Consider the following 27,656-nt stretch of genomic DNA (forward strand, 5'->3'; position numbering starts at 1 on the left):
ACTTTTGGGTGGATATAATAAAGGACAGGAAAGACTCATATTTGTCTTCTGCTCTCTGTCTTTGGGTCTACCCTGAATATAATGATATGTCAACGAGCCTGTGCTTGGGATATACCTTATTTATATACTGATATGTTTTCCAATTCATTTCTGCTTGTATGCTATGAAATGCTAGAGCTGTTTAGCAAAATGGAAGAAAGGTTTGACGACATGGTCTCTGGACATAGGGATTTTTACTATAATACACTCCTGTGTTAATGCAGAAAACTAACCAGGCTAACTTGCTGGAATTTCCTCCTACCAGATACAAAGCCTTTCTAGTAGTTTCAATTTTTGAAGGTCAGAATATGGGGCCACAATTCATCCACTGTGTGAAGCTTTATTATGTTGCATTTTAAATTTCCCCATACTGGCTTTGTTGAGAGCAGACACAAATCAGAGAAGTTGTAGTCCAAACTTTATTAGGACAAAACAAAGCATAGTTTTGAAACTTCTTTAAAAGAGAACATGCATCTTCCCACCCTCCTTCTTGAAATATGGAGAAATCAGGGGCTATAAAGGAAGCAAATGTTAATTAAGCACAGGATTTTGTTTTTCATCCACCCTTCTATCACAAATACATCATTGTACTTGTTCTCTCTGCTCAATGTAAGGTGGTGGGATGCAACATTAATTCGGTAAACATATGTTTTTGAAAGGGCAGCAGAACACATTACTATTTAGAAACCAGATCCTCCTGAAAGAGGATGACAAAAATTCCCTTATCTGAGTTTTGCGATAAACAAACTGATCCCCCTATTCCTGGGTGTCATCTGTGCAGTCTACAAGGTTAGTGGTGTTTGCTATCTTGAACATCTAGTCTAAACTGTAGCGTGGTGGTGTGGGATGGAACTGAGTATTTTTCTAGTTTCTTTAAGAATAAGTGTCAGCCATGCTTGACACTCCGTCAGTATATAATATTCCCACTCTTAAGAGGTCACGTGAGGGAAAAATTGAAGTGAACTTGCAAGACAGTGAAGGCTTTGCACGAGTGAATCATGTTTATAGGTCTTGTGAGGCTCCTCAGGGGCTTTTGGCGTCCCAAGTGTATGAAACTGGTCCTGGTCACTCATAGAGCATGAAGACCAGACACAACTACTCCAGGAAACCTAGGAGAAGCTATAAGGAAACATATCATTCTAATTAACTCATGAGAAGTTAATTTCCTGTAGCTCTGATTAGACTTTCAACAGTGCTAGAGGCTCCAGAAATTGCTTGGGCCTGATTCCTGACCGCTGCACCTGTAAGGTGGGTGCCTCATGATTCCCTTGCCCTCCTCCTCCAGCTGCCAAAACTATGTGGCTTTTCTAGTTCTCATCTGCTTCTGCCAGTGCTTCCTGCTCAGCTAATTGAGTACAGAAATGGTTTAGAGCTCTCTAGAAATAATGTTGAAATTCTGGTGGCCATGTATCCTACTTCACTGAGAATAGTCGTCTGTATGAAGGTCTGCCAGAGGACAACCTTCTGTTTGAAGGCCTGTCTGGTCCAAGCAGTAGAGGTTGGCTCATTAGGGTAAATGGGGCTAGCCTTCTTACTTATATCCAGTCCAGGGGGTGACCATTCCTGTCAGCTTCGTTCGTCTTAGGCTCAGTGTTGCCCTTGTAGAACTCAGCAGGGAGGAGCATGGGGACAAGACTAGAATTAGTTGACTCTGCCTGTCATTGGCTGTGGCTCCTCCTACTGAGGGGCTCCCTGCCTTTACCCTACCATTTTCAGTGTTGACCCACCACCACCACCACTGGATCCAAGTCCAGTTTAAAGCTAAAAAACCAAAAGAAGGGAGAGCAGATGCCTTGAAGGTGGCTGTGATAGTTAACATTTGAACAGAAAACCGAGCAGGCACACAGACTTCCCCACTAAGGTGAGATGTAGCTCTGGTCCACACTTCTGTTTGTGCTGCTCTTTACTGTCTAGAGAGCATGAGAAAACCTCTTGGACCTGTGCTTCCTAGGCATGGGACAAGCAGAAGTGTGGATGAACCCAAAGTGTACTACCACCAATTAAAGGAATCAGTTCTAAATTTGCATCTCTCTATAAATTAACATACACAAATTTTATGCCAATTCACGTCCTCTTGGCTCCTGTTTCTTGGTGAAACATTTCCTCTCCTTTGTGCATACAAGAGGCCATTCTAGTTGAAATGGTCCTCTTAGCCTTGCATTCTCTACTTTTGATCCTGAGTGTATTCTTGCCTGATCATTTTTTAAAAAAAACAAACAAACACACACATCACCGCTAAATTTAAATGTAAGAATGGATTAAGAAGAGTACAAAATTTTAAAAAACTACAAAATATGAATGTGCTTCCCCACACTGGGTTGCTTCTCATTAAAGTATTATTTCTCATTATTAGAAATAAAGCATTATTTCTTCACGTTTCTCATTGAAGTATTATTTTCCATGGGAAATATTGTTTCCGTTGAGTAAATATTTCTGTTGAAACAACTCTAATAAGTCTATTCAGTTACTGTCATACAGAGCTAGTCTTTATCTAGGAGGCTATTCAAATTCTAAAGTAGTTATATACAGACATATCAAAAATTCAAGTAGAATTCATTGCACATTTACTTGGCATAAGTAGGGCAAGCTGGAATAGTATGCGGGGTCCAGTGGAAAGATGAGAAGGAAAGATCACTTTATTTTTCACTTTTCCAGGAAAAGGGAAGCTGCCCCATGGTGTGCTTGCAAAATGTCTGAAAATGATGCTAGAAGGGAAGTGGAGAAGTGGAAGAGCAGAGGCTCATAGTCATTAGGTCAGTGCTGCATATAAGAAACCAGCCTCATCTGGGAAGTAAATGTTTAGCTCAGCAAGTCAGTGTCTCTGCTTTATTTGAGAGGAGAGAAATAGTGGATGTCACAATCAATGACACCTCCCTATTAAATAGCAGAGTGTTAGGGTCTGCTAGTTTAAGGATTTGTCCAAAATAGCAACCAAAGCCACTGCAAATTGAAACTATCATAAATCCAATCAAGAAATCCAGGGATTTATAGTGATATAGGGATTTATGAAAGGGCTTGGGATTTCCACTAAAGATGTCACCTTCTTGGTAGTGGCACCCGCCCTGTGGAACGCCCTCACATCAGATGTCAAGGAAATAAACAACTATCTCACTTTTAGAAGACATCTGAAGGCAGCCCTTTTTAGGGAAGTTGTTAATGTTTGAAGTTTTATTCCATTTTTAGTGTTCTGTTGGGAGCCGCCCAGAGTGGCTGGGGAAACCCAGCCAGATGGGCAGGGTATAAAGAATAAAATTATTATTTTTATTATTATCACTCCAGTATTCTTTGGAAAAATCAGAATGATTATACTGGTTTAAGTGTAGAGTGATATCTACTCAAAGTATTCATCAGCTTCAGTCCTTTCTCTAGTAACCAAAGCTTATTTTAGTATTTGTTTTGAAATAGATCACTCCCCTTTCTGACTGTATGTTAACAAACTCAAATAATGAAATAAGCTTTGACATAAACTTTTTGCAATATGCCAGGCCATTCACTTAATGAGTTGAACTGGCTGATTGGACCCCAGACTGCCAGGGTTTCAAAATCTACACTGCAAGTTTTTGTCACATCAGAGAGTCTTCCCTTCCTGTTGCCCCCACAGAACACAATTCACACGGACAGGTCATCAGAGCGAGCTTTACTGCTGGCGTGGCTGGTTTTGCTGAGCCTACGTTTGTCGTGGAAGTAGCCATTGGGAACCAGGGTGGGTGTGGAGCTATTGGCGGCCTCCGAAGCCTGAGAATAGTTAACTTGGATAAATGGAGCTTCCCTGTCTACGTTGTCTTGGTTGTGAACCCTCTCCGTTGCAAAATTGGCAGTGTTCTGCTGAGAGGCCATTTTGTTGCTGAAGGGACTGATAAATTTTCCACCAGGGTTGGCCAAACACTGATTAAAATCTGGAGGAGGGGTACAGCTTTGGGTCATCTTTGCTTGGGGGTCTGTTTCCAGTTTGCTGGCGACTGGGCTGGGGCTGCGTTTGTAAGGATGGGAAAACTTCTGCTTGGCTTTCTTCCATCCCAAGTGATATAGTTCAGCCAGGCTTAAGAAAAGGGAGAGTGCTGCTACGGCCAGCATGAAAATGATAAAGATGTTCTTCTCAGTTGGCCGAGAGACGTAGCAGTTGACTGGATGGGGGCAAGGCTTCCGTTGACAGATATAGAGCGTCTCAAGGAAGATTCCATACAGCATGTACTGCCCAATGATGAATGCTACCTCCATGGTGGTACGGATTAAAATGCTGCAGACGTAGGTGTTCAACAAAGTGCCTTGAAGAATGATCCTCCCACTTGGCTCATCCCAGCAGGACAGTTCTGCCTTCTCGGGTGCTTGGTACTCCTGCTGGTGGAAAGAATCTCCCTTGCTCTGAATTGCTGCCGACGCTTCTTTGGCCTCCTTTAGCTTCCTCTTCTCCTCCATGCGCACTGTGTGCATTGCATGTCCCATGTACAGCAGGGAAGGGGTGGAGACAAAGATGATCTGGAGGACCCAGTACCTGATGTGGGAGATGGGGAAAGCTTTGTCGTAGCAGACGTTCTCGCAACCCGGCTGCCGGGTGTCACACATGAAGTCGGACTGTTCATCTCCCCACGAAGACTCTGCGGCTGTGCCCAGGACAAGCATCCGGAAGATAAAGAGCACGGTCAGCCAGACTTTCCCCACCACTGTGGAATGCTTGTGGACTTCCTCCAGAAATTCTCCTAGGAAGCTCCAGTCACCCATTTTGGCTCAGCAGAGAGACTGGTCTCTGAGGGAGAGAGAGAGAGGAGAGAGAGAGTTTGTGTGTCTTGCTGAAATAATCTTATTTATGCATAAAAGTACTTCCATATCATCTCATATCCAGGGCAGTGTACAATGTTATAACATATAAGACCATTTTTAAAAATGCAAATGCAAATGCAATGGAAGAGAAATAATTGCCAATAAATAGTACTTCCTTTGTAGATAGAGTGGCATTTGAAAGACTCCAAAACTGCCACAAAAGCAACTGTGGAAGCAGATAAAGGCAACTTTTTTTTTTGTAGATAAAGCATTATACCACTTCATTATAGTACAGTGGTACCTCGGGTTACATACGCTTCAGGTTATGGACTCCGCTAACACAGAAATAGTACCTCAGGTTAAGAACTTCACTTCAGGATGAGAACAGAAATCGTGCTCTGGCGGTGCGGCAGCAGCAGGAGGCCCCATTAGCTAAAGTGGTGCTTCAGGTTAAGAACAGTTTCAGGTTAAGAACGGACTTCCGGAACGAATTAAGTACTTAACCCAAGGTACCACTGTACTATACTGAAGTAGGATTACTAAGTCAAAGTACTTCAGGAAAGTTGAAAAATGTGTCACTTGGTCTCAGCATCACCAATTCATATTTTGCCCCACTGTGTTGTTTTAGTTGTTTAATCTAGCAAAGAAATTGATTAGCAATATCATAATCCTAAACACGTCTACTTAGAAACAAGTCACATTGAATCCAGGAGGGAGTACTCCCCAAAAAAGTAGGCAGTGGATTGCAGCCTAAAGCTTGCAGTTCTGCTTCTTTTATACATCAAAGCACCTCTGTAAGCATATCACAAGTACTCTCAGCCACCTTGCATGGGACCACTCGTGCCTAAGTCTTTGGTCATACACCCATGCCTGTCTACCATGAACTCACTGTGTGATGACCTCATTTAACCTAGTAGCCAAACTCTCCAGTGTTTCCATTCACCACGCCTCTACTTACGTATCTATTTCCCTTCCTCAAAACAGTCCCATTGCAAGTTGGGCAGCAGAACACAACTTTGAGTGAGCGAATGCTGTTCATTTGAGAGCGGGCGTCTACACATCTGGATGTTGTGGTCGACATCCCTATGGCACTGTTTCTTTGAGATCACCCAGCTATAAAAACCTTTTGTTACTTTCTTTCAGAGGAGGGAAGTTTTCCCTTCCTTGTTCTCATGGCCATAACTTCCTTTTGCTTGTGGTATCACATGCACTGAATGAGAGGGAAGACAGAGACACCGTACTCCATTACTCTTTGCTCCAGACAAAGCAGCGTCCTTGACAAGCAAAGAATAGCGAAGCGGTTTAAAGAACTCCCTGTTACGAGGTGGGCAGACCATTCCACCCATGTAAGCTTCTGCTTCAGAGAACTCTCTTTGTATGAACTTCTGTTATTTGCTGCGGGGAGGCCAAGAATCCTTCACTTAACACACAGAAAGCCTGGAGGCCTAGCTAAAATGGGATCTGCAGGGATATAAATAGCAGACCTCAACAGCTAGCACTATGTTTTCCCACAAGAAAGGTGACCAAAGACTGTTAGCCCTGCAGAAGAGGGTTAGTGATTAAATGTATTTTTTTAAATGCATGGCCGTTTCCCTACCATATGATACATGGAAGTCTGTTGGCTGGTGCAAATTTGAATGAAAATCTGTATGGCCAATATAAGTTTGGGAAACTTGACTTTTGGACCCTTTCCACATAGACCCTTTCCACATAGATCTCTGTTAGGAAATGAAATCCCCTTGCAATGGGGAAAAGGTCCTATATGAGTCTGCCTTCAGGGCCTTCTCTGTAAAATGCTTCTTGTGATGGGTGCTGAACCTGTGATGGGTGAAATTAAGATATTGTAATATTCACTGCACAAAAGGAATGCTCGAAGCTAAGCCCATCTAGTATGGATATTCTTTAACAAGGATGTCTGTTCAAAAGGAAAACATTGATGCCGTTTGCTTTTGGTGCCTTTTAGATGTTATAGCAGTGGCTTTGGAATAGTTTTTCCGTAGCTTCATCCCATGGTGTGGTTGTAACATTTAAAGGTATGGCACAGTGCAATCGGGGCCAATTGTGTTGGTTCCTGATTCTGGTTCAGCTACGATCATATATGAAGGACTTGCACAAATGGCCCCACCTATGCAGTTCTGAGCTTTTAAACATTATGACAACCATTCTCATCCTTTGGTCCACATATGTTGTTGGACTACAACTCCCATCATCCCTAGCTAGCAGGACCAGCGGGCAGGGATGATGGGACTTGTAGTCCAATAACATATGGGGACCCAAGGCTGAAAAAGGCTGCATTATGGCCACACTGTGGGATGAACCTCATGGAAGAATAATTTCATATTTGAAGTTGACCACTGAAAGGGCTTTTACTGTGTTGGCACCCATGCTAGAAATTTATCCCAAGGCAACTTTGCCTAGTGCCTTTAAACTTTGAAGTATCAAGAAAAGGTTTCTCCAGTGTGAAATTGTTTTTGTAAGTGCCTTGAGAGCTTCTGCCCCAAAGTGGGACATAAATCTCTCAAATAGACACATACATTTTAATTAAAATAAAAAGTGAATCTCAGGGATGACTTACAGCAGGGCAATCTAAAATCAATGCAGCATTCAACATTATGTTGCTGCTTTTTAAAACTGTACCAAATAAACGAGATACTTAACAATAATCAATCTAGAACTCACACTACAAAGGGAGAGGGGAAAAAGAGGCTAGTTGTCTCTGAGATGCTCTGAAATTTCAGAGAGTCTTCTGACTCATCATTAAAGTGCTGTAAGAGTCTCTGTTGTTTTGCTACACATTGCTCTCTGAAACCACAGAGATTATTGTAAAACAATTGAATTGGAAAGTACGGTATACTCCAAAAGCTTCCCTCCATGTTTAGGAATGCTGTGAATATACTGAGTTGAAGGACTGCAAGCAAAGGATAATGCTAAGTGGCATTATCATACCTTGGGTGTGAGTGTGCTGAATGCTGCTGCACAGATGGGTGTTTTACTTCGTATCTTTATCAGCGAGTTCAAAGCTGATTGAACTGGCATGTAACAAAGCATGTAAATCTTATGTCTGGTACTAAATTGGGAGGTGTTGGATACGCCAGCGAGGACAGCCAAATAATACGGATGAACCCAGGAAGATTAAGAAATACTGTATTGACATAGTCTGAGTGCGGTGGAAAGAGAAGACTACAGCTTCATTTTTTAGGCTGTATTGTGGTGCAGTCAGTAAAAGGGAGATTGATTTTATTTGTTTATTTAAGGAGACGCAGGGAACAACATGGATAAATGCCTCGTAGCAAAAACTTAGCATGATACTGGTCTAAAGAAGGACATCATACAGCTTTCTCAGCATTATATGGAACATCTGAATTTTGCACAGATGCATCACAAGCTGTATTTCTTGAATTCCATGGTGCTTGGCTCCACTGTTTACTCTACCCCCTTCCAGTCTCTTTTCATGTACGTGTGTGTATGTGTGTGTGTGTGTGTGTGTGTGTGTATGTGTGTGTGTGTGTGTGTGTGAGAGAGAGAGAGAGAGAGAGAGAGAGAGAGAATATCAAACTACGGGCAACACTCCATGCATCACTGTGGGCTTTAGCTCACAAAAGCTTCTGCCATAACTTCTGTGTGAGTTTTTAAGGCACCATGTCTTTGCTGGTTTGTTGAATCAATGGTGTTTAGTTTATCTTTTTTACTAGAACCTCAAGATTCATCAATTGGAGCTCGTGGTTTGGGTATAAAACAGTGGCTCAAGAGGTCAGGTAAATTACCTATGAGTGTAATGGCCTGTATATACGTAAGTACAAATCTAGTTCACTACAGATCAGGGATTCTAACTACCTAATTTAGGGTGGGGTAGGTAAGGTATTGTAACTTGTGACTGGGAGACAGGAAATCCTTACATTGCAAATTATCCAACAATCTACCAATAGATCCTGACCTTCCTTTCTCCCACACCTGTTCTAGTAGACAAATGGACAGATGTTTCTTACTGACGTGACAATATGTCCACATTCTAACCTACATACAAATTAGCTAGAAAGGGGAAACATAGCATAATCCAGAGGGGGCTGGGTTTTTAATTTTTATGGGAGCAAATTAATCAAACACATTTTTGAACAGTGTTGTTTTTTCAGTAGATATTCACCCAATATTTAAATATCGGGGCTTTTTATTTTTTAAAGTCTCCTTTGAAAAGGAGGGGAAATCAATTTGGTTCTCTGATGAGATCTTTTGGTCTGTTCTTGATCCCCACTGCTCATGTAACTGCTCATCTGTTCTATTTCTTTCAAGTGCTGTGATGACACAAAGGAGACAAGGACAGTGGAGGAGGGTATGTGAAATCAGCCTACAGGCCAAAGAGAAAGGAGCTGGAAGAGGAATGATTGCCTATGCTGGTATGCTTCAGATTCCTTCCAACCGAGTACTGACATTCCCAAGGGCAAAGTAAAGGGATAAAATAAAATGTATGTGATAAAAATAATGCATAACTTGCTTGCAACAGTGAGAATACTTTGCATAGTTCCCAAGAGACTGTGGATTCAGAATCTCACCATTCTGAACTCTGAACCCTTAGGAATTGTCTCACCATAGGAAAATCCAGAGAGAAGACACTGGGGCAGCTGAGACTGTTCAGTTTGGTGTCTGATTGGTTTTATATATAGTGCATCACCCAGAATTTGCTAATATAGGGACTGCTACAAAGAGGAGCCATGTAATATTATTTGTGCTAGATCCATAACCAAGGAAATAAACAACTATCTGATTTTTCAAAGACATCTGAAAGCAGCCCTCTATAGGGAATTTTAAAACGTTTGGTGTCTTACTGTGTTTTAATTTGTTGGAAGCTACCTCGAGTGACTGGGGCAACCCTGCCAGATGGGCTGCATCACCACCACCACCACCATCATATCTGGACAGGCAAACATACTCCTCTGCTGCTGCAGCCTCTGGTGCAATGTAAAATGTTGAGTACTAGGGATGAAATAGCCTGATCAAGCATGTGCAGTTGAGAGCCAGTGTGGCGTAGTGTTTAGAGTGGTGGACTAGGACCTGGGAGACCAGGGTTCGAATCCCCACTCAGCCATGAAACTCACTGGGTGACCTTGGGCCAGCCGCTCAATCTCAGCCTAACCTACCTCACAGGGTTGTTGTGAGGAGAAAATGAGGAGGAGAAGTATGCTGGCCACCTTGAGCTCCATGGAGTTCCCTCCATGGAGTATAAATGTAATAGTAAACAAACATGCAAACAAACACCTCCCATGTGCTGGTTAGGGTTTTGTACAAAGGCTGAGGGGAAAGAGTTCAAATATGCAATGCCATACAGCACTCGTGAGCCTACCACTAACTATACCTAATGTACCTCACAGAACAAGTCTAGTACTTGTGGTCTGTTAACTGGAATGAAATCGGACACATTCCAAGTGAAAGCACAAGTTCATGATGATAGTATTTGGGGATCAATCCTGATGGAATGGTACTTTTTATTTTCCCTGACTGAACGGCTGAGGGTAAAGAGGGCCTCGATTTTTCCAGAGACCTAACATACATGGACTGACATGCAAATATCTACACATAGATACATTAAATAGGAGTGGGATAATACATCACACACACACTCACAAACCAGATATCTAGTTTCACATGGGACATGCGCTACATAATCATCATATGGGAATTTATTGGCAGAGATATTGAGGAATTCCAAACAAAAAAGAAATTAAAAAGTGGGAAATCAAAAGAGCTGTTTCAGCTGAATTCAGATCATGGGCAAGTTGGCTGGTTTTGCACAGCTTGCCTCTAGTAATAACCACTTCAAAAGAATAACAATGCAATTGTACTTAGTGGTCTAACAATGCCCCCCCATCAGCTTGGTCCAAGAGCATTTGGTTTCTCTGGTCTATTCATCTTCCCATAACACCCTGACTATGATGAGGCCAGCTCCAGCATTCTTATAACTTAAATAAAGAAGAAATTTCTGTTAGCAAGACCACTCATCTGTCTCTAACCATAGGTAGCCCTTGATCTCTAATTCTATGCACATGTTCTTCTAAGTCCCATTAAATAAAGTAGGACATAGTCTCAAGTCAAAATGCCTCAGAACAGTCTGTTGGTTTCTAGAGGTTAAGGCAATTAGAAGAAAGCTCTTGTCCTGTCTTCTACTTCCAAATCATGTGACTTCCCCCCCTCCCTAAAATTAGTGTATGTGCAGACTTCATCACCACCACTAAAATATTCTTTTTATGTAATGTTTTTTATTAGTTTTCAATTACAGTCCAATAATAGCCTCATTATTTAAAAAAACCCAATTTATAATGCAGTTGTTAATACCAATCGTTCAAATACCGAATTATATAATTTAGCCAAAGAGCCCCCCCCCGCAAGCTAGATTTGATGGTTTGATGATTTTCTTTATTTCTGTGTTCCAAAATCTTATTAATTTCAATCACATTTGTAATCATTTTATTGACTTCATAAATGATAAAGGATGGGGACGAGTCAGCTCTAAGTCTCCATCATAAATCTTTTGCAAAATAGAGCTTCCCTTCCTTTTTCCTTTTTCAACACACACAATTCCGTTTGATGCTATAATCCATATTTATAATCCAATTTATTCCATACTTGCTTGTATAAATATAATTTAAATTAACATTCAGAGGATGGTTGCCGAATCATAAATTTAGAGAAGAAAACTTTAAATAAAGAAACCGTAGGCTCCCCTCCCGCTGTCTTTTGCACCAAAAGAAGTCTTATCTCAAGTTCACACCTTAAAGTCCTTGCAGTTGGTTTGTTCCACAGTTTGTGATCTCATCTCTTCTAGCATGTGCCTGTACTTTAGTCCAATTAAGCTCTAATTAACAGGATAACCTCTGCTTCTTAATGGTGGTGTTGGAGGGTTTTTGCCAGGCAAAGGGCTTTTACACTCTGTGCCTCCCACATTCCATGCCGGAGCGAGAGCCAGGTACCAAGACGAACTGCGAGTGAAGCCCATTCCCCACTTTCCTTGGGGGGAATTTGCAAGGATAATTACCCTCAATCATCCTCGTTTTTCCTTCGCCAACAATCTCCCGCTGTCTTGGAGGCTGCCTCCATTAAGTCAGAACAGACCTGGAAGCCACCCCTAAAATATTCTTATTTAGATCAGGCAGTTTAGCAGCACACTTACCTGGGAGTAAGCTCCAAGGAATGCAATGGAACTGCTTCTGAGTAGAGTATGTATAAGATAGTGCTGTCAATTTTACTATGCATGTAATGAAGAGCAAATATTCTACAAAATGTGCACATACAAAAAAGAAACAATGTAAAGCTTCCAACTAAATCTAGCAAGAAGAATCCAGCCATATGACAGCAAAGTTCATCTCTAGTGGTTATAGGTTTCTGCAGTTATCAGATAGCCTTCTCAGCAACAAGAATCTGTTTAAATTAAAGAATGTCAAACTCTCTCTAGGCATTAAAGCTTTCTTTGGTTATCAGATATCAGTGTTATATGAAAAAGCTGAACTAACAGGAAAGCATAAACAGCTTACTGTTTAGGAGGTAATAAAAACTAACAAGGACAACATTCATAAGGACGTGAACTTTCTCACATTAGATGGACACTATTAAACAAGGAAAAATACTCCAAAAGTATATAAATAACCCAGCACATGTCGTCCTTTTTCTGTAAACAGAGAGAAGGCGGCTGCCTCACTTCATTATGCTTCCAGATTTCTGATGGTTCTTACTATTGCTTGTTTTAAATTTAAAGAAAGCCAGTTCCAAATTCTTACTCCCTGAGCTTCCTGCAGTTTGTCACATTGACCATTTTACTTACCTGAATGGCCTCTTGTCTTTAAACGACTCGTTGTTCTGTTACTTCGTGTAGGGTCTTACCATGGAGACTTTGGACTTTTTAACCATCTTCCCACTGCTTTCTCTTTCCTCCTTTCCTTCACCTGTGGTTTCTCACACCCCCTTTGTATCTCCTTCCTCTATGTATACCCGCTTCCCTCCTCACCTTTTGTCTTTCTCACCCCTCCCCTAGTCACTGTTCTAGAAAAAGGAGGCATTTTATAGGTTTCCTCCACCCCTTGTCCGCTTTCCTCCGAGGTCTTCCCCTTGTCTCTACAGGCCTGCGATGCTGACGGTTGCTCTTCTCACTTGTCAGGAGAGACAAGCGCCGCACACCAAGCGCTCTTCAAATAGCAGGTCACTATCAAGCTTTCCTTGAAAGTCAGGAACAGTGATGCCCCTTCTGCAACCAGAGCTCTCTGAAGGCAGTTTTACCCGCTCAAGAAGGGAAAGGGTTAGGGTTGAGGGGCGGAGGCAAGCTGTCCCTTGTTGATTCTGGAAAGCGCAACCAATCAAAGCATAATTCCTAATGTTCTGAGATTCCCTTATTCTGACAAGAATACTTTCCAGCAAGCCTGGTTGGCGGGGGGGGGGGAGGGGGAGCAGAGGAAATACGCATGTACGTAAATCAACATTTGTGCATGGGTCAAAAGTTAAAAATAGAAGGAGCGGGTTCTGGACCGTGTTTGCAACACGAACAGCCTATTGAGAAGAACGTAGAGAGTGACCCAGCATCAATATCAAAGCTTCAGAGGAGAGCAAGAGCTTTGCTACAGATGATAGTGCCAACTGAGGGATGTTACCTGTAGTAAACAGGTTTTACTTAGGCTTGGTGTGTGCTAGGAAGAGTGAACCACACTTTATAGGTCTCCCCTCAGTGTGTGGCATGCCCTCCATTTTGGATGAAATATTGTCCTTTGTTGACTTTGAGACTCCCACCCTGTCCTCTTTTTCAGTTCTGTCTGTCAAATTTTCAAATGGTGAGATATTCCCCACAGGGTGGCAAATGTGAGGGGTATGTCTGAAGTTATTCTCATATGTGTGGCTTCTAATAAAACGTACATTGTTCTGCTATTATGAGTGTTATGTTCTCTGCCTAAAATGAGAAGGCAGCCAGAGGAGATTGTCACAGCAGCCATGAAGTCCTGAGCCACCGCAGAGTCAGTCGCCTCAGTGTGGATGTTGATGTCCCCTAGAACCAGCAGTCTGGGAGTCCTCAACACTGCCTCTGAGACTGCAGCGAAGTGGACAGTAAACCAGCAGAATCCCTAATCTGTCCCGATTGCACAACACCAGAAACACACACTCTAGATCCCTCCCCCACCTGATTGGATAGAGAGCCTGGAGAGACAGACAGAATTTCTATAGACCACAGCAACTTCCCCTCTCTGACCCTCAAGTCTGGCCTGATGCTGTACCATGTATATAGGTGGGCACAGCTGGATGAGACCAACTCCACCCTCTTCAAGCCAGATTGGCCTCCTCATCCACAATCATGGATAAAGGAGGTATTTATATGCAGCTTCCAACAGTGAGATATGCATAAAGAGGCTCACAACATAATAAATTGGTGTATTATTTAATGCAAAACACTGAAAGGGGGAGGTTGGGGGAAGAAAGCAATATTGTTGCTGTGTGAGTTGTAGCTACAGTAACCATGCATCTCAACTGGCACTCCTCAACTGCGAACCTGCACGCCGCCTTCTCTTGGAATTGCAACACTGAATTTTTTTAATGATCTTCACTTCAGCTATGTCTGACACTATGAAATTGCACCCAGGTTCCTACACACGTCTACACAAATCAATTAATGTGATGCTATGTGCTTAAAAGGTGTGTGTGTGTGTGTGTGTGTATGTGTGTAAAAGGTGTCTGTGTCATAGAATGGTGAAAAAGTATCTTTAGCCAATATGCAGAAAAAGACTGGAATACCTTTTTCTTGCTGTGGTTTGTTTGTGTGATTTGGAATGGGGAATATGGGGCGGTACTTTACCCTTTCCCTACCTGCCAGTTTCCTGCTCCAAATCTCTCCCCAAGTATCTTTTACTCCCAAAACACCAAGTCTGTGTTTATGCTTGGAGACCCCATTGCAGAGGCTAATGGGGAAAAGTTTGGAATGGGGAAAACAGTGGGTGATAAAAGAGTTAAGCAGCTTCTCCACTTTTTGATCAGCTTCAATTTGGCCGGAGACAGCTAACTTTCTTGTGAAGCTCTCCCTACTCCATATCTATTGTTAGCAATGTGCAGTTTGTCCCTTTGCGGCAAGGAAATAAATGCATTGTCTCAAGGAGGATGTCTTTTACAAATGCAAATAATACTTAAATATGCATTTGGATTTTGGGCTCAGAGAAGAACCTGTGGAGTCATGACACATGCTTATTCAAAAGCCCATGTATAATGCAAGAGTATGAGCTCTTTTTGACTTGCAGATAAAAGACAGAGCAGCAAAGCAAAGCATGAACATCCATTGCATTATTCTACACATTTAGTTTGATAGACTGGCCCAGACCATTCAGTCATTGCTAGAGGGAGAGAGAAAGCCCCAAACTGTAATGGGTTTTATGATGATGTGATGACAGCAAGGAAGAGACACATTAGGTGCAGATTGCCTAAACCGTGGTGATGTCATGTAATATGTACAAACATTCTAACTGTCTTGGGGAAAGTTTACAGTAATAGCTTGCAGCTTCAGTTTGGCTGGAGAAAGCTCTCGTCCATCCTAGGGCTGGACAGGAGGGCCTAGGCGGGGAGATTGCAGTCTGGAAAGCTGAATGTGGAGCGTTTTCAGGAGGCAGATGGGCTAAGGAGTAGATGGTAAGCCTAGGGTCCAGATGGGGCTGAGCTGAAGAAGGGAAGGAACTGAACTGAAAAAACAAGAACCTCAGAAGAGAGTAGGTGGGAGACGATGAAGCCTGCAAAAAAGTCGGGGAACTGGGGAAGCAACTGTAGAAAAACATTCCAAGGCCTAAATATAGAAAGAGCTATGGGGAGGGCAGGGGGAGATGGAGGGAAGGGAGAGGTGAATCTGCTGGCCAGGCTCTATAATGTAAAGAACATATACAGTGGTACCTTGGGTTACATACACTTCAGGTTACATACGCTTCAGGTTACAGACTCTGCTAACCGAGAAATAGTGCTTCAGGTTAAGAACTTTGCTTCAGGATGAGAACAGAAATCGTGCTCCGGTGGTAGCGGGAGGCCCCATTAGCTAATGTGGTGCTTCAGGTTAAGAACAGTTTCAGGTTAAGTACGGACCTCCGGAACGAATTAAGTACTTAACCTGAGGTACCACTGTATATATCTTGGAGAATGGCAGTGGTAGAGCATCTTACATGCAGAAAGCGTCAGGTTCAATCCCTGGCAATTCCAGGGAAGACTGAGAGAGTTCTGTACTTGAAACCCAATTAGTGTATTTTTATATATTTCATTAAAAAATTATACACTGCTTGATTGTAAAAACAACAACAACCTCAAAGCGGTTTAGCGTAGATTGACCAAGAAACTTTATACTGTTTCTTACTTTTTGTTCAAAAGGGAGGTCTCTGGAACCTCTGAAAACAGGATTGTTATACAAAGAGAGCTGTCAAGATTGTTGCAAAGACAAAATAGGAACTTCCCTTACATGCTGCCCTGAGCAGATTGCAGGAATAGTAGCAGACATTTGTGACAGACTGATAATACCATACAACAATAAATGCATTGCACATTCCATTAGTGCTCAAAACGCTTCCTTCTATATGTTAGTTTAGCATTTCCTACAACAGCTCTGTAAGGCAGGCAAGTATTATTATGCCCACATTAGACATGGAAAGATAAGGAGAATGAGGACCGAACTACAGGTGTGTCAGTGTTGCTATTCATGCCGTTGCCCCATTCACAAATAAAACAAAGGTCGGCGGTTCGAATTTGTGTGACGGGGTGAGCACCTGTTGCTCTGTCCCAGCTTCTGCCAACCTAGCAGTTCGAAAGCATGCCAGTGCAAGTAGATCAGGGGTCGGCAAACTTTTTCAGCAGGGGGCCGGTCCACTGTCCCTCAGACCTTGTGGGGGGCCGGAATATATACATATATATATATATATATATATATATATATATATATATATATATTATAATATATATATATATATATATATATATATATATATATATATATATACATGGGGGGGAATGAACAAATTCCCACAAATAACCCAGAGATGCATTTAAAATAAAAGGATACATTCTACTCAGGTAAGCCATCCCCCCCCCACGACTCTCCCCTCCCTTCTCCACAGCACTGGATGAGCCCCGGTGGCTGCTTACCTGTGTCTTGTGAGCGGCAGGGGCTGGCGGCAGGGGGACGATGAGCAGCACGCGAAAGGGCTCCGGAGAGGGGCTGGCAGCAACAAAGCCCAAACTGAGCCTGCTTACAATGGCGGCCGCTTGAGTGCTAACGCTGCTGCTGCTGCTGCTGGCACCAGCAAAGCCCAGTCCCTTTCCCCTTGGCTCTAGGTAGGGCAGGGAGAAGCCAAGATGAGGGAGGAAGGAGGCGCTGCTGAACGCGCATGCTGGCACAGCCTGAACAATCAGCTCCACACCGATCCACACGGTGATTCCTGGACCATCCACGGGCCGGATCCAGAAGGCAACTGGGCCGGATCCAGCCCCCGGGCCTTAGTTTGCCTACCCATGGAGTAGATAAATAGGTACTGCTGCAGCGGGAAGGTAAACGGCGTTTCCGTGCACTCTGGATTCTGTTAGAGTGTTCCCTTGGTGCAGAAGCGGTTTAGTCATTCTGGCCACATGACCCAGAAAGCTGTCTGTGGACAAATGCTGGCTCCCTCGTCCTGAAAGTGAGATAAGCGCCACAACCCCATGGTCGCCTTTGACTGGACTTAACCATCCAGGGGGTCCTTTCCCTTTCCCTTTTACCTAACTGAGCTAGATGGGCCAAATGATCAGTCTTAGTGTAAGGCAACTTCTTATATTCTACTGTTAAAGGAAGACCTCCCCTGGCCCTCTTCATGCTATTTGTGTGAACATTGCAGACACATAGAAATAAAGCTGTGTCTGCCAGATTGGCCTATCTAGCTTGCTTCAGAGTTGGCAGCTTAAGCTGCCTTTGTCTCATCCAAGTTGGTGGCCATCACTGCCTCCTTATGGCAGTGAGTTCCACAGTTAACTATGCACTGTGTGAAGAAGTACTTGATTATATTTGTCTGGATCTTCTAACATTCAGCTTCATTGGATAATGATGAGCTCTAGCCTTGAGATGGAGGGAAAAAATTCTCTATCCGCTTTCTCCAAGCTGAGCTTTTTCCATGTCGTCTTTTATTTGCCTTGTCTCTAAGCTAAAAAGCCCCCAATGCCATAGCCTTTCCCCATAGGAGAGTTACTTCATTCCCTTGACCATTCAGGTTTCCATTTTCTGCTCATTTTCCCACTCTACAATATCTGTTTTCCAATATATGGAATTTGCCTTTTTCACAGTTTGTGCACACGGAGTCAAGATTGCCATTGAGCTTTCCTCTATGACTTCAATGTCTCGTTCCTAGTCAGTCACCGCCAGTTCAGAACCCATGAGCACCTACCTAAAATTAAGATTTATTTCTAGCTAGTATTCCTTATGAATAGAAATGGAAAGATGAAGAAGTTCTCACCACAGAAGAATGGAATAAGCAAAGTGATGGGCTATGCTGAATCGGAAAAGTTAACAGCTAAAATAAGAGAACTGCTTTATGGAAGAATGGAAACCTTTTCCAGACTATTTAAAGAAATATTAAAATAGGGTGAATTTGTGAGCAGGATTTGAACTGTGAGCAACAGAAAGAACGAGAGATTATTGTATGATGGTTATGATATAAAAGAGGGAAGATAAGGTGCAGCAAAAGGGTAGAAGTTAAAAAAAATGGGATGGGAAGTTGATAATACAAAAGAAAAAAATATTACCGTATTGGCCTGAATATAAGCTGCACCTGCAAATAAGCTGCACCTTGGGGGAGGCTTGGGAGCAGTGGGCGGGCATCACACCGTTGCCCCGTGCTCCTGGGTTGCTCTCAGGGCGGGGGGTGGGTGGGGAGCCACGCCGCTTTGCCGGTGAAATAAGGTCACAAATATAAGCCACACTTAAACTTTTCATGATTGGAATTTGGGGGAAAGGTGTGGCTTATATATGGCCCATTACGGTATGTGATGGAATTTTATGTGAAAATTGTGTAAATCAGAGAAAAGAGAGAGAGAGAAAGATTTATATTTTTTTTGCCCCAACATGCATCACTTTGTGATCATTTTACTACTCATTCACTCAGTTTGGAGAGGCCCGTTAACATGCTGGGTAGAAGACAGCTGTTTGTCTCTACTGAAAATGAACTTTATTCATTGCTGAGGACTGCAGTAGCTATGAGGCTATCCACATTTGGAAAAAACAAACGATCTCTGGCCTTCTATACCCCTCAGACTGGGTAGTTCAGGATCAGCCGGAACTTCTTCAAGGGATTTCCTACTGGACAGCTCAGCTGACCTGAACAGCTGAGAGAACTGAGAAGTGGGGAGTCTTGCTAAAATGAACAAATTAAGGTGAGAATATTGTGCACGAAGGGCTTGCCCTTCCATGTGCTTGCATGCATAATTCTTTCTTGTTTCTTCACCCATTCAGCTGAGGTTAGAAGCCAGGAAGAAATACAGGTTTTTATTTTTTTCAAAGAAAACAAACCCACTCGAAAATGTATTTTAGCACGAAATGATTAGTTTAAGTATAAGCTCTGTAAGACAGATGTAAACACAAAGACTATGAGGCTGAAAGCATTAAAATTAAATTATTCAACTGTACAGAGATTTTTCTTTTTGAAAATGTGAATTTTGATTGTCTTTCCTTCATAGCTCTCTGCTCTGACTTTAAAAATGTCAAAATCTGGGAAATACTCAAAATTTAAATTTGACCTCAAATGGTGACATCTGAAATTCAGAAATGAAATCTGAGATCATCATTCAATTTTCAGGAGTATGGTCGATTTCATTAACGAATATGATGAAAATAAAGTTTCTATATTCTGTTCCATGTGACCTATGCTATCAACCATTGATTGCTACAGCCTGTGCAGTGTCATATTTAACACTGATTTCATGTCGGCTGCTGCATTTCAGATGCTGTCAAGTGATGACAGCTTCTGTACATCAGCCATCAAAACTTGAAAAAATGCTAACTACTACTGCATGTCAATTGTCACAGATTGTCCACGTATGTGCATTGAACCTTATTCAGCATTTTAATTTAATTTTATGCTTATACTCCAGTAACTGTTTGAGGCATTTGATTCTAAATAGGGATAATAGACGCATTCCTTTGCATGGATCACTTCTGGAGATTAAATCCTGTAACTTTAGATTCGTCGTCATTATCTTCATATTCTCCACTTATATAAGTTAACAGCCTTCCTCTCTCACAGCCACAAGAAATCAAGGCAATCAGTCCACTCAGAGGTACAACTGGTAAAAGGGGAAATAAGACCATCCTATTTGCATAATGGGTAAGAAACAAAAATTCTAGTTTGCAAAGTGGCAAACCAAAGGAAATTATCTTTCCTAAAGTAAGGACTTCCACGATGTGAACTTTGTATTAGCTACTGCAAAAAAATTAAGTACTTGTAGCTATTTTGCACATTCTTTATGCTTTTTTTCCTTGTTATCTGCCAACATTCATTCAGTTAAAGCTGCAATTCTGTGCACAGTTGAATGTAAACTTCACTAAATGCATTGTGACTTACTACCAAGTCAGAGAGGAATTCTTTTCTCCCCACCATCCCAGAGCAGAAAGTGTGATTTGGGATGATGTGTGATTTGCACAGCACATCATCTTGAATCAATAAAATCTGCTCAAACCTCGTTAAACAAAAGAATTTCAGTGTAAGACCCCAAAAAGAACCTACAAAACATACTCCCCCCCTCATTTTATCAGATTTTCGATAGACAGAGGTAGGGGCACAAAAATAGACGGATGAAGAGGTTTCTACTAATAATTTAGCTTTGGGGTTGATCTTTGGACTTGCAGGAACATACCTTCTCTGCTTGTATATCCAGGAGGGATCCTTGTCTGATGGAGGACTCTTCAGATTGGATAAACAAATCTCAGAAGAGTGTCAGAGCAGCACGTCTTCTTATCAGGCAGCTGCCAGGAGGTTCCCAAAAAACCTGAAGGAAGCAGGCTGTAGGGTCTCCTAGCTTCTGAGTGCCGTGTGACATGCCCCAGCAGCTGTCGGGCTCCTATAGAGTCATCGTGGTGGATTGGGTTATAAATGTGGTCCCAAGAAGGCTTTATTGTAAGCAGTGACTTGGCTCTAGCCGAGCACTTCCTCTGCCTCCCAGCCTCTCTATTTTTAATGAAGGAATCTGGGGCTATCGCAAAGGAAGTCAAATTGTTTTAGGAAAACAATAGCAAAGTAACTAAACGTTTATTGGTTTCCTCCCTTGGGGTCTGTGATGGAGTTGTCAATTGGACTGAAAAGATGGACGTACTGTTTGTTTAAAAGACTTAATTCACTGGACTAAATCAATCTAGTTTATGTCATTTTTTTTTTTAAAGAGCGAGATCGTAGACTGATATGGAAGTGAAGCAGCAGCTTAAAAGTGCAAGTAAGATTTGATCGTTAAGCTATGCTTTTTAGAGTTTATGGTTATGAAAGGATTGGCTTGTATCCAACAAAGTTGTTCCATTAGCACAAGGACTTCTGCCTGTGGAACTGGACTTCTTCTCCCTCTCCTGCTCCAGGGGGTTGGGGGAACCACCCCCAAAAAGGCTGGGGGTATGTTGGAGAGCAAAGGGAGAGGAGAAGAAGACAAGAAAGAGTCCTGTTGTGCAGGCAGAAGTCCTTGTGCCAATGGGATGACTTAATTGGAGCCAACCTGTTGCCTCTAGACCTAAGTGCCCAACTCTCCCTAATACTTACTGTCCCTGCAATGTTTCCCCACTTGAGTCATTCCATGTTAAGTCTAGGCTTGGAACCCAAATACCTGATGCCACCAGCTTTGCCAGCCTTCCCACATCTTAAGACAAACTTGGACAACCTGATGACCTCCAGATGTTTTGGACTATGATTCTTATCACCCCCAGCTAGTCCAACTGTGCTGGCTAGCTGGGTCTGGCAGGAGTTGTAGTCAAGAACATCTGGAGGGCACCAGTTTGGCCAAGGCCATTTTAAGATCTTTAGAAGAGGCTCTAAGGGGTACCTTCAGAGCAAGGGTGGGCAAACTTTAGGCATCTTGGATTTAGGGTGATTTTTACTCAAACCTCAAGATGTACCAACCATAGCCAGATACACTTTCCTAGAATTAAGGAACAGGATGTGTTGAGAATGTGCTCAGCCCAGGAATTTGTTTTCTCTATCAGAAGGGAGCCCACAGTCCTGCCACCTTTTGCTAAACAATTGGGAGTCGGAATGCTTGCTGATCTACTGCACATCACTTGGAGATCTACTGGTTGATCCCAATCTACCTTCTGCCCATCCATTTGTTTGCTATATGATTGGTCTGGGATACCCTAGACAAGAGCAGATTTTATTGCTAGATATGTCTTGCACAACTTGCAATGGTGTGTTGCATAAAGGTACCCAGAGAAAATATTAACGGGTTTAGATGTGGAACACATAAATAAGATGTATATGTTTTTATTGTGCCTAAACCCTATTTATGGAAATGCCTCATTTGTAGATGATCCCCCATTACATTTTTTTAAATAAAAAAATTACTGAACAAAAACTTCCACAAGTGAACTTCTGAAACGTCCATTTGTGATTGGGAATAGTTTTGCATTGGCAAATCGACAGATTTGTGTAAAAGGGAACCTCCTGTTTGTAAACAAGTGTTCTGCTATTGTGACAGTGAGTAGACTGCGCCAAAGTGCTGTGCCCTCAAGAAATTGTTACCAGTCATAGTGTATCACGGGAGTCTTGGAAATGGCTGTTTCCACAAAGCTGCCAGCTGAGAGGCCATTGGCACTTTGGAATGCTAAACCTTACAGGGCTCGCTTCTGGAACATCTGGTGCAGGAGTCTTTTTCGAGACTACCTGCCAGCCTGCCCATTTGCTACATAAATGAACATCGCCTCCAGAGCCAGGAGTGCCAGGAGCAACAAGAGCTTCCACTAGATTAATATTATTCAGTTTAGATGATGAGGGACAATTGGAAGTGAAAGGAATTGTCTGTACGCATAAGAAAAATACAGGCCTTTGCTGCCATAAAGCAGTTCCTGGCATCATTGGCATTCACTTAAGAAGATTCATGAAGGTGTGTGCCCCCCATCCCTTTCAGCTTTGCATCTCTGTCATCATCATCAGCAAACTCTCTTAATTTTGGGCCCACTAGATGTCCCTAAGTGTCATAGTGACTAGAATGGAGGCAACAGCCCCTTCCCATCCATGTGATCTGCTATCTGGGGAAACCCAGCCAGATGGGCGGGGTATAAATAATAATAATAATAATAATAATAATAATAATTATAATTCTGCCCACTCCTTGCAGTGAATGGATTTTGGAAATGTTAGTTTTACATTCTTGATGTCTCTGTCTTTTTTTGTGTTGCTCACGCATAGGGCATTCAACTTGCCCTTGACACCACATTGTCCAGCTAGCTTTGCCATCCAATGACTGCAGGTTGAGCATGGTTGTCAGCAAGGATTCCCTTCACATGCACATGCTTTGACCCTGCCAGTCCCAATGGCACAAGCCCCACTACTGATGAGAAAGATCGCCACACTCCAAGTGCCCTCAAATGAGTAATGTGTCCCTGGGGCTTCAAGACAGACATGGAGTGCCTATATTTTAACACCATCCAATCAAGCGCAGCAAAGATACAAAGTTGTGATACGAAAGTTCACAAAGAAGAAGAAGATGAAGAAGATGATGATGATGATGATGAAGAAGAAGAAGAAGAAGAAGAGTTTGGATTTGATAGCCTGCTTTATCACTACCCGAAGGAGTCTCAAAGCGGCTAACATTCTCCTTTCCCTTCCTCCCCCACAACAAACACTCTGTGAGGTGAGTGGGGCTGAGAGACTTCAGAGAAGTGTGACTGGCCCAAGGTCACCCAGCAGCTGCATGTGGAGGAGCGGAGACGCAAACCCGGTTCACCAGATTACGAGTCCACCGGTCTTAACCACTACACCACACTGGCTGCTATGCAAACTCACACTTTCCCTCAGGATGGGATGGGCGCTTTGTTTCAGTGTTCTTGAATGGTTTGGTTGGTTGACCTGCTTGCTTTGCTAGCCATCCTTGAAGCCCCAGGTGACTCGACGGCTCCATTTCTCACTTCTTGCCATCAGACCCTTCTTTGTGCCTTTGACTGAACGTTGGAACGCTGAATATTGGAAGATTCAGGACTTCTTCATGCAACACATAATTAAAACTCTGGAGTTCGCTCCCAAAGGAAGCAGTGATGGCCACCAACTTGGAAGGCTTTAGAAGAAGATGGTGGCTGTGCCCTGCCTCCACAGTTGGTGGCAATAATGCTTCTGAGTATCAGTTGCTGGAAACCCCAGGAGGAGAGAGTACTTTTGTGCTGTGCTCTTGCTTGCTGGTCTCCTGCAGGAGCCTGGCTGGGCACTGAGAGAACAGAATGCTGGGCTCGATGGGCTACTGGCCTGATCCAGCTTGCTCCGGGCTCAGTCTGCATGTTTGAAACTATCTTACTGTATTTTGTACTCAAGAGTATTGTAGCTGTGTTCTCTTTGCTGCTGCAAGGAATAAGGCATGAATCAGACCTTTGGATTGAGTAAGTAAAGCTTTTAAACTTACTTAACAGTGTGTGGTCTGTTCATTGCCAGAGGGTTAGAGAGGGGGGCAAGTGCTGCAAGCACACTAAATGGGATATGAAAAGGGGTCTAACAATCTATATTCCCACATTACGCTACTGCTTAACTCTGTGACCATTTAAAACTTTGCTGGGGACTCTCTGCCTCTGGAGAGTGTGTTAAGCCCTGTGTTTTGAATCCAGGCATCCTGCCAATTTTTTCTTTGGTTAATTACTCACATGTGGGTCACAGATCCTATTTTCCTCCCACACAAAAGGTGCAGAGGAAAGTGAACCGAGTGAAAACCAAATGTCATGTAACAGCTGATTGGGTAATGTGCAGAATTAGATATGATATATGTAATTGACACATCAGAATCCTGCCATTCCTTCTCACCTCCTTCAGCCCTTTAAACTCAGCTCCTTGGAGCTTGCATCATGTTAATACTTTACCTCATGTGATGAAAAGTATCTCTATTTACTTTTCACCACAGGCCTTGACATGTCCTGAAGAGGTTTCAGCAGAGCCAGGACAAAAATATTTCTGGGGGGAAAATGGGACCAATGAGCTTGCCATGTACACCTGCTGTAACTGGATCGGTGTTCCAGGGAAAGTGTAGGTAATTTCCTACTTGGGACATAAATATATATATTTAATGGTTCTCATAAATGTGCTCATGTAAAATGGGTGGTTTGTGTATGTGTGTGTGCCCTTATCACACAATACTTAAGGGAGGCTGTTAGCAATCCAGTTCCTCTCTGGGTTACAACTTAGAGGAGGATTTCTTTATATTTATTATTTATATTTATAAAATTTTAAATATATTTACAGAAATATACAAATATTTACAATTATTTTGTGATGTCTACCTGTACATCTATCTGTATTGATATAATAATGTAGTAATTATCCATCTATATTCTTTTATTTGTTATTAGAATTTGAATGCCACATTTCAGTGTTCAAATGTTCCCAAACCACTCACATCAAAAGCACAGAACAACACAACACAATCCATTCATTCATTCTGGCCTTAATCCAAGCGAGAGTTAGGCGTTCTTAAAGTCCATGCAACTTAGGTTGCCTTCAGTCAACCTACTTATGGTGCACTCATCCTGATTTGTTTGCACAAAGTTTGCAGGAGGTTCAACAATGTTGGCTTTTTGTAATTGAGCATTTGTTCTGAAGTGTCCGCAGATAGAGTAAATGACATTTTGTCAAGCAAATGGTACCCATACCGTCCAGTGAATTTTCCTGTCACTTACCTTATTGTAAAACAACCGGATTGTGGGAAGTGTGTTTATTGTTCCAAATCAGCTTTAATTGTACAATTTGAATTTGCTAGGGATGACTGAATCATACCTGAAAATGGCCTGGAAGCATCCTTAATGTGCTTAGGCAAGTGCATAACTTGGTGTTGGATTTGTGCCACTATCTGAGCCCACCCACCCCCAATCCAACTCCTGTGTACAGTATCGGTATCAACAGTATCAATCAGTATCACAATCTCCCCAGTATCAACAACAGGGGAGATTGTGGGAAACGTGGGATTTGCCTGTTAGAAACTATTAAACAAAAAGAAGTGTTAACAGAATGGGTAGGGTGGATAAAATTGTGACTTTCACAGATTAGGAGGGTGAGGAAAAGCCCAGAGCCTGCCTTGAGGCATGATTTGGGGTATCTGCCTATTTGAGAGTGATGCATCAGTCCTGCATGTGATCCTCATATGGGCTAAGCAAAGCTTTTCGGAAAATTATTTTGTAAAGCAAAATAATTGTAAAGCAAAAAGAAATTAAACGGTTTTTCCAAAATCAAAGGGAACCAAAGACTGGTTAGCACAATGCACCCAGTATTTGCAAGCTTTTTTATAATGCCAAGTATACCACGGGATTTTACAACAGAAATGGCAGTTAACATAAATTAGACATGGTTTAAGAGGCAGGCGGAAGATTTTTCAGAGGAGCTTGAAAAGTGATGCCTCAAACTGTTTTCAAAGGCCTGTATTAGTTTTCTCCCTACATCCAAAAAGAAAAGAGGGCAGACATGGAGGAAAATTGATTCTAAAATGTGGGTTGTTGTTTTTAAAATAAAAATAAAAATGATGAATTCTCATTTGACTAGCATTTGGCAATTGTTCCTTGAGCTTTCAGATGAAGGACCTAGGAGTATATTGATATATGATGGCCATGAGCAATTTTAAATCCGACTAATTTCCATGATTTTGAATTATGGTGCTGGAGGAGACTCTTGAGAGTCCCATGGACTGCAAGAAGATCAAACGTATCCATTCTGAAGGAAATCAGCCCTGAGTGCTCACTGGAAGGACAGATCGTGAAGCTGAGGCGCCAATACTTTGGCCACCTCATGAGAAGAGAAGACTCCCTGGAAAAGACCCTGATGTTGGGAAAGATGGAGGGCACAAGGAGAAGGGGACGACAGAGGACGAGATGGTTGGATAGTGTTCTCGAAGCTACCAGCATGAGTTTGACCAATCTGCGGGAGGCAGTGGAAGACAGAAGTGCCTGGCGTGCTCTGGTCCATGGGGTTACGAAGAGTCGGACACGACTAAACGACTAAACAACAACAACAATTTCTATGAGAGCATATACTTACACCCAATGGTCAATGGGTTGGGGTTTGCTGACCTCTTACTATTTCTGCAGCCTCTTCCAGATCCATCCAATCAGCATGAAATGTAGACTTTTCAGCAACTGAGAAGGAAGCCCTCTCACCCCTTGTGCTGACTGGAGCCAATCAGAGCGGAAGCAGATGAGTCAGCCACGGAGTATTGGCTCCTAGGTTCACTCTGCAAAAGGTGTGTGGGAAGAACACCAAGAAGTAGTTGTCCTGTAAGGATCCTAAGCTAAGCATTTAGGAACACTGGAAACACGGGGTGTTTCAGGAGTAGGGTGCGCAAGGTCCGTTATATGCCATGGAGCTTTGAGGGGAAACACAGCTTAAGTCACTCCAAAATAAAATATTGTGGCACTCCGATTAATTGGCCTGTTTATGTGCACAGGAAATAGTAGATCTAGCTGAAAAGCCACTCATGGAGAACTGCTTTGATGGCTGCAATGCATCCCTAGTTATTATTATTGTATAATTACAGGATTATTGTGTAATCTTAGAAGGAGACAAGGCAGGAAGGGTGTGTGGCTGTGATGGGGCATGGCAATGGTTAATGTGAAGGGCCCCTGCACATCTGATTTTGCCACTACGCTACCACTTATACCTCTGATTTAAATAAATAGGAATAAAAAGTTGTTAAGTCAA

The 27,656-nt window shown here is 42.5% G+C and overlaps 1 protein-coding gene and 1 long non-coding RNA gene across 7 annotated transcripts; one reads left to right on the forward strand and one right to left on the reverse strand.

The window, feature by feature from the left end:
• Positions 1 to 444: 444 nt before the first annotated feature.
• Positions 445 to 21,090, reverse strand: GJA5 (gap junction protein alpha 5). Of its 4 annotated transcripts, none has more exons than XM_081001550.1 (2): positions 20,656 to 21,090; positions 445 to 4,783 (listed from the first exon to the last, which is right to left on the reverse strand). In XM_081001550.1, exon 2 carries the CDS (start codon positions 4,756 to 4,758, stop codon positions 3,649 to 3,651), a length of 1,110 nt encoding a protein of 369 aa, XP_080857676.1. In that variant the 5' UTR covers positions 4,759 to 4,783; positions 20,656 to 21,090; the 3' UTR covers positions 445 to 3,648. The 4 variants fall into 4 exon arrangements, with proteins under 4 accessions (XP_080857676.1, XP_080857677.1, XP_080857675.1 ...); XM_081001551.1 differs by lacking the exon at positions 20,656 to 21,090 and adding an exon at positions 16,924 to 17,076; XM_081001549.1 differs by lacking the exon at positions 20,656 to 21,090 and adding an exon at positions 12,605 to 13,098.
• On the forward strand, positions 18,770 to 27,656 carry LOC308474956. 3 transcript variants are annotated; one of them, XR_013985048.1, is made up of 5 exons: positions 18,770 to 19,176; positions 20,046 to 20,126; positions 21,179 to 21,228; positions 23,916 to 24,998; positions 27,047 to 27,656. It is a non-coding gene; the product is annotated as an uncharacterized lncRNA (long non-coding RNA). The 3 variants fall into 3 exon arrangements; XR_013985049.1 differs by lacking the exon at positions 21,179 to 21,228 and having other exon boundaries at positions 18,775 to 19,176; positions 24,877 to 24,998; XR_013985050.1 differs by lacking the exons at positions 23,916 to 24,998; positions 27,047 to 27,656 and adding an exon at positions 23,184 to 23,904 and having other exon boundaries at positions 18,777 to 19,176.

The sequence above is a fragment of the Podarcis pityusensis genome (assembly GCF_964106645.2).
Source record: "Podarcis pityusensis genome assembly, chromosome: 4".
Taxonomy (NCBI): Eukaryota; Metazoa; Chordata; class Lepidosauria; order Squamata; family Lacertidae; genus Podarcis; species Podarcis pityusensis.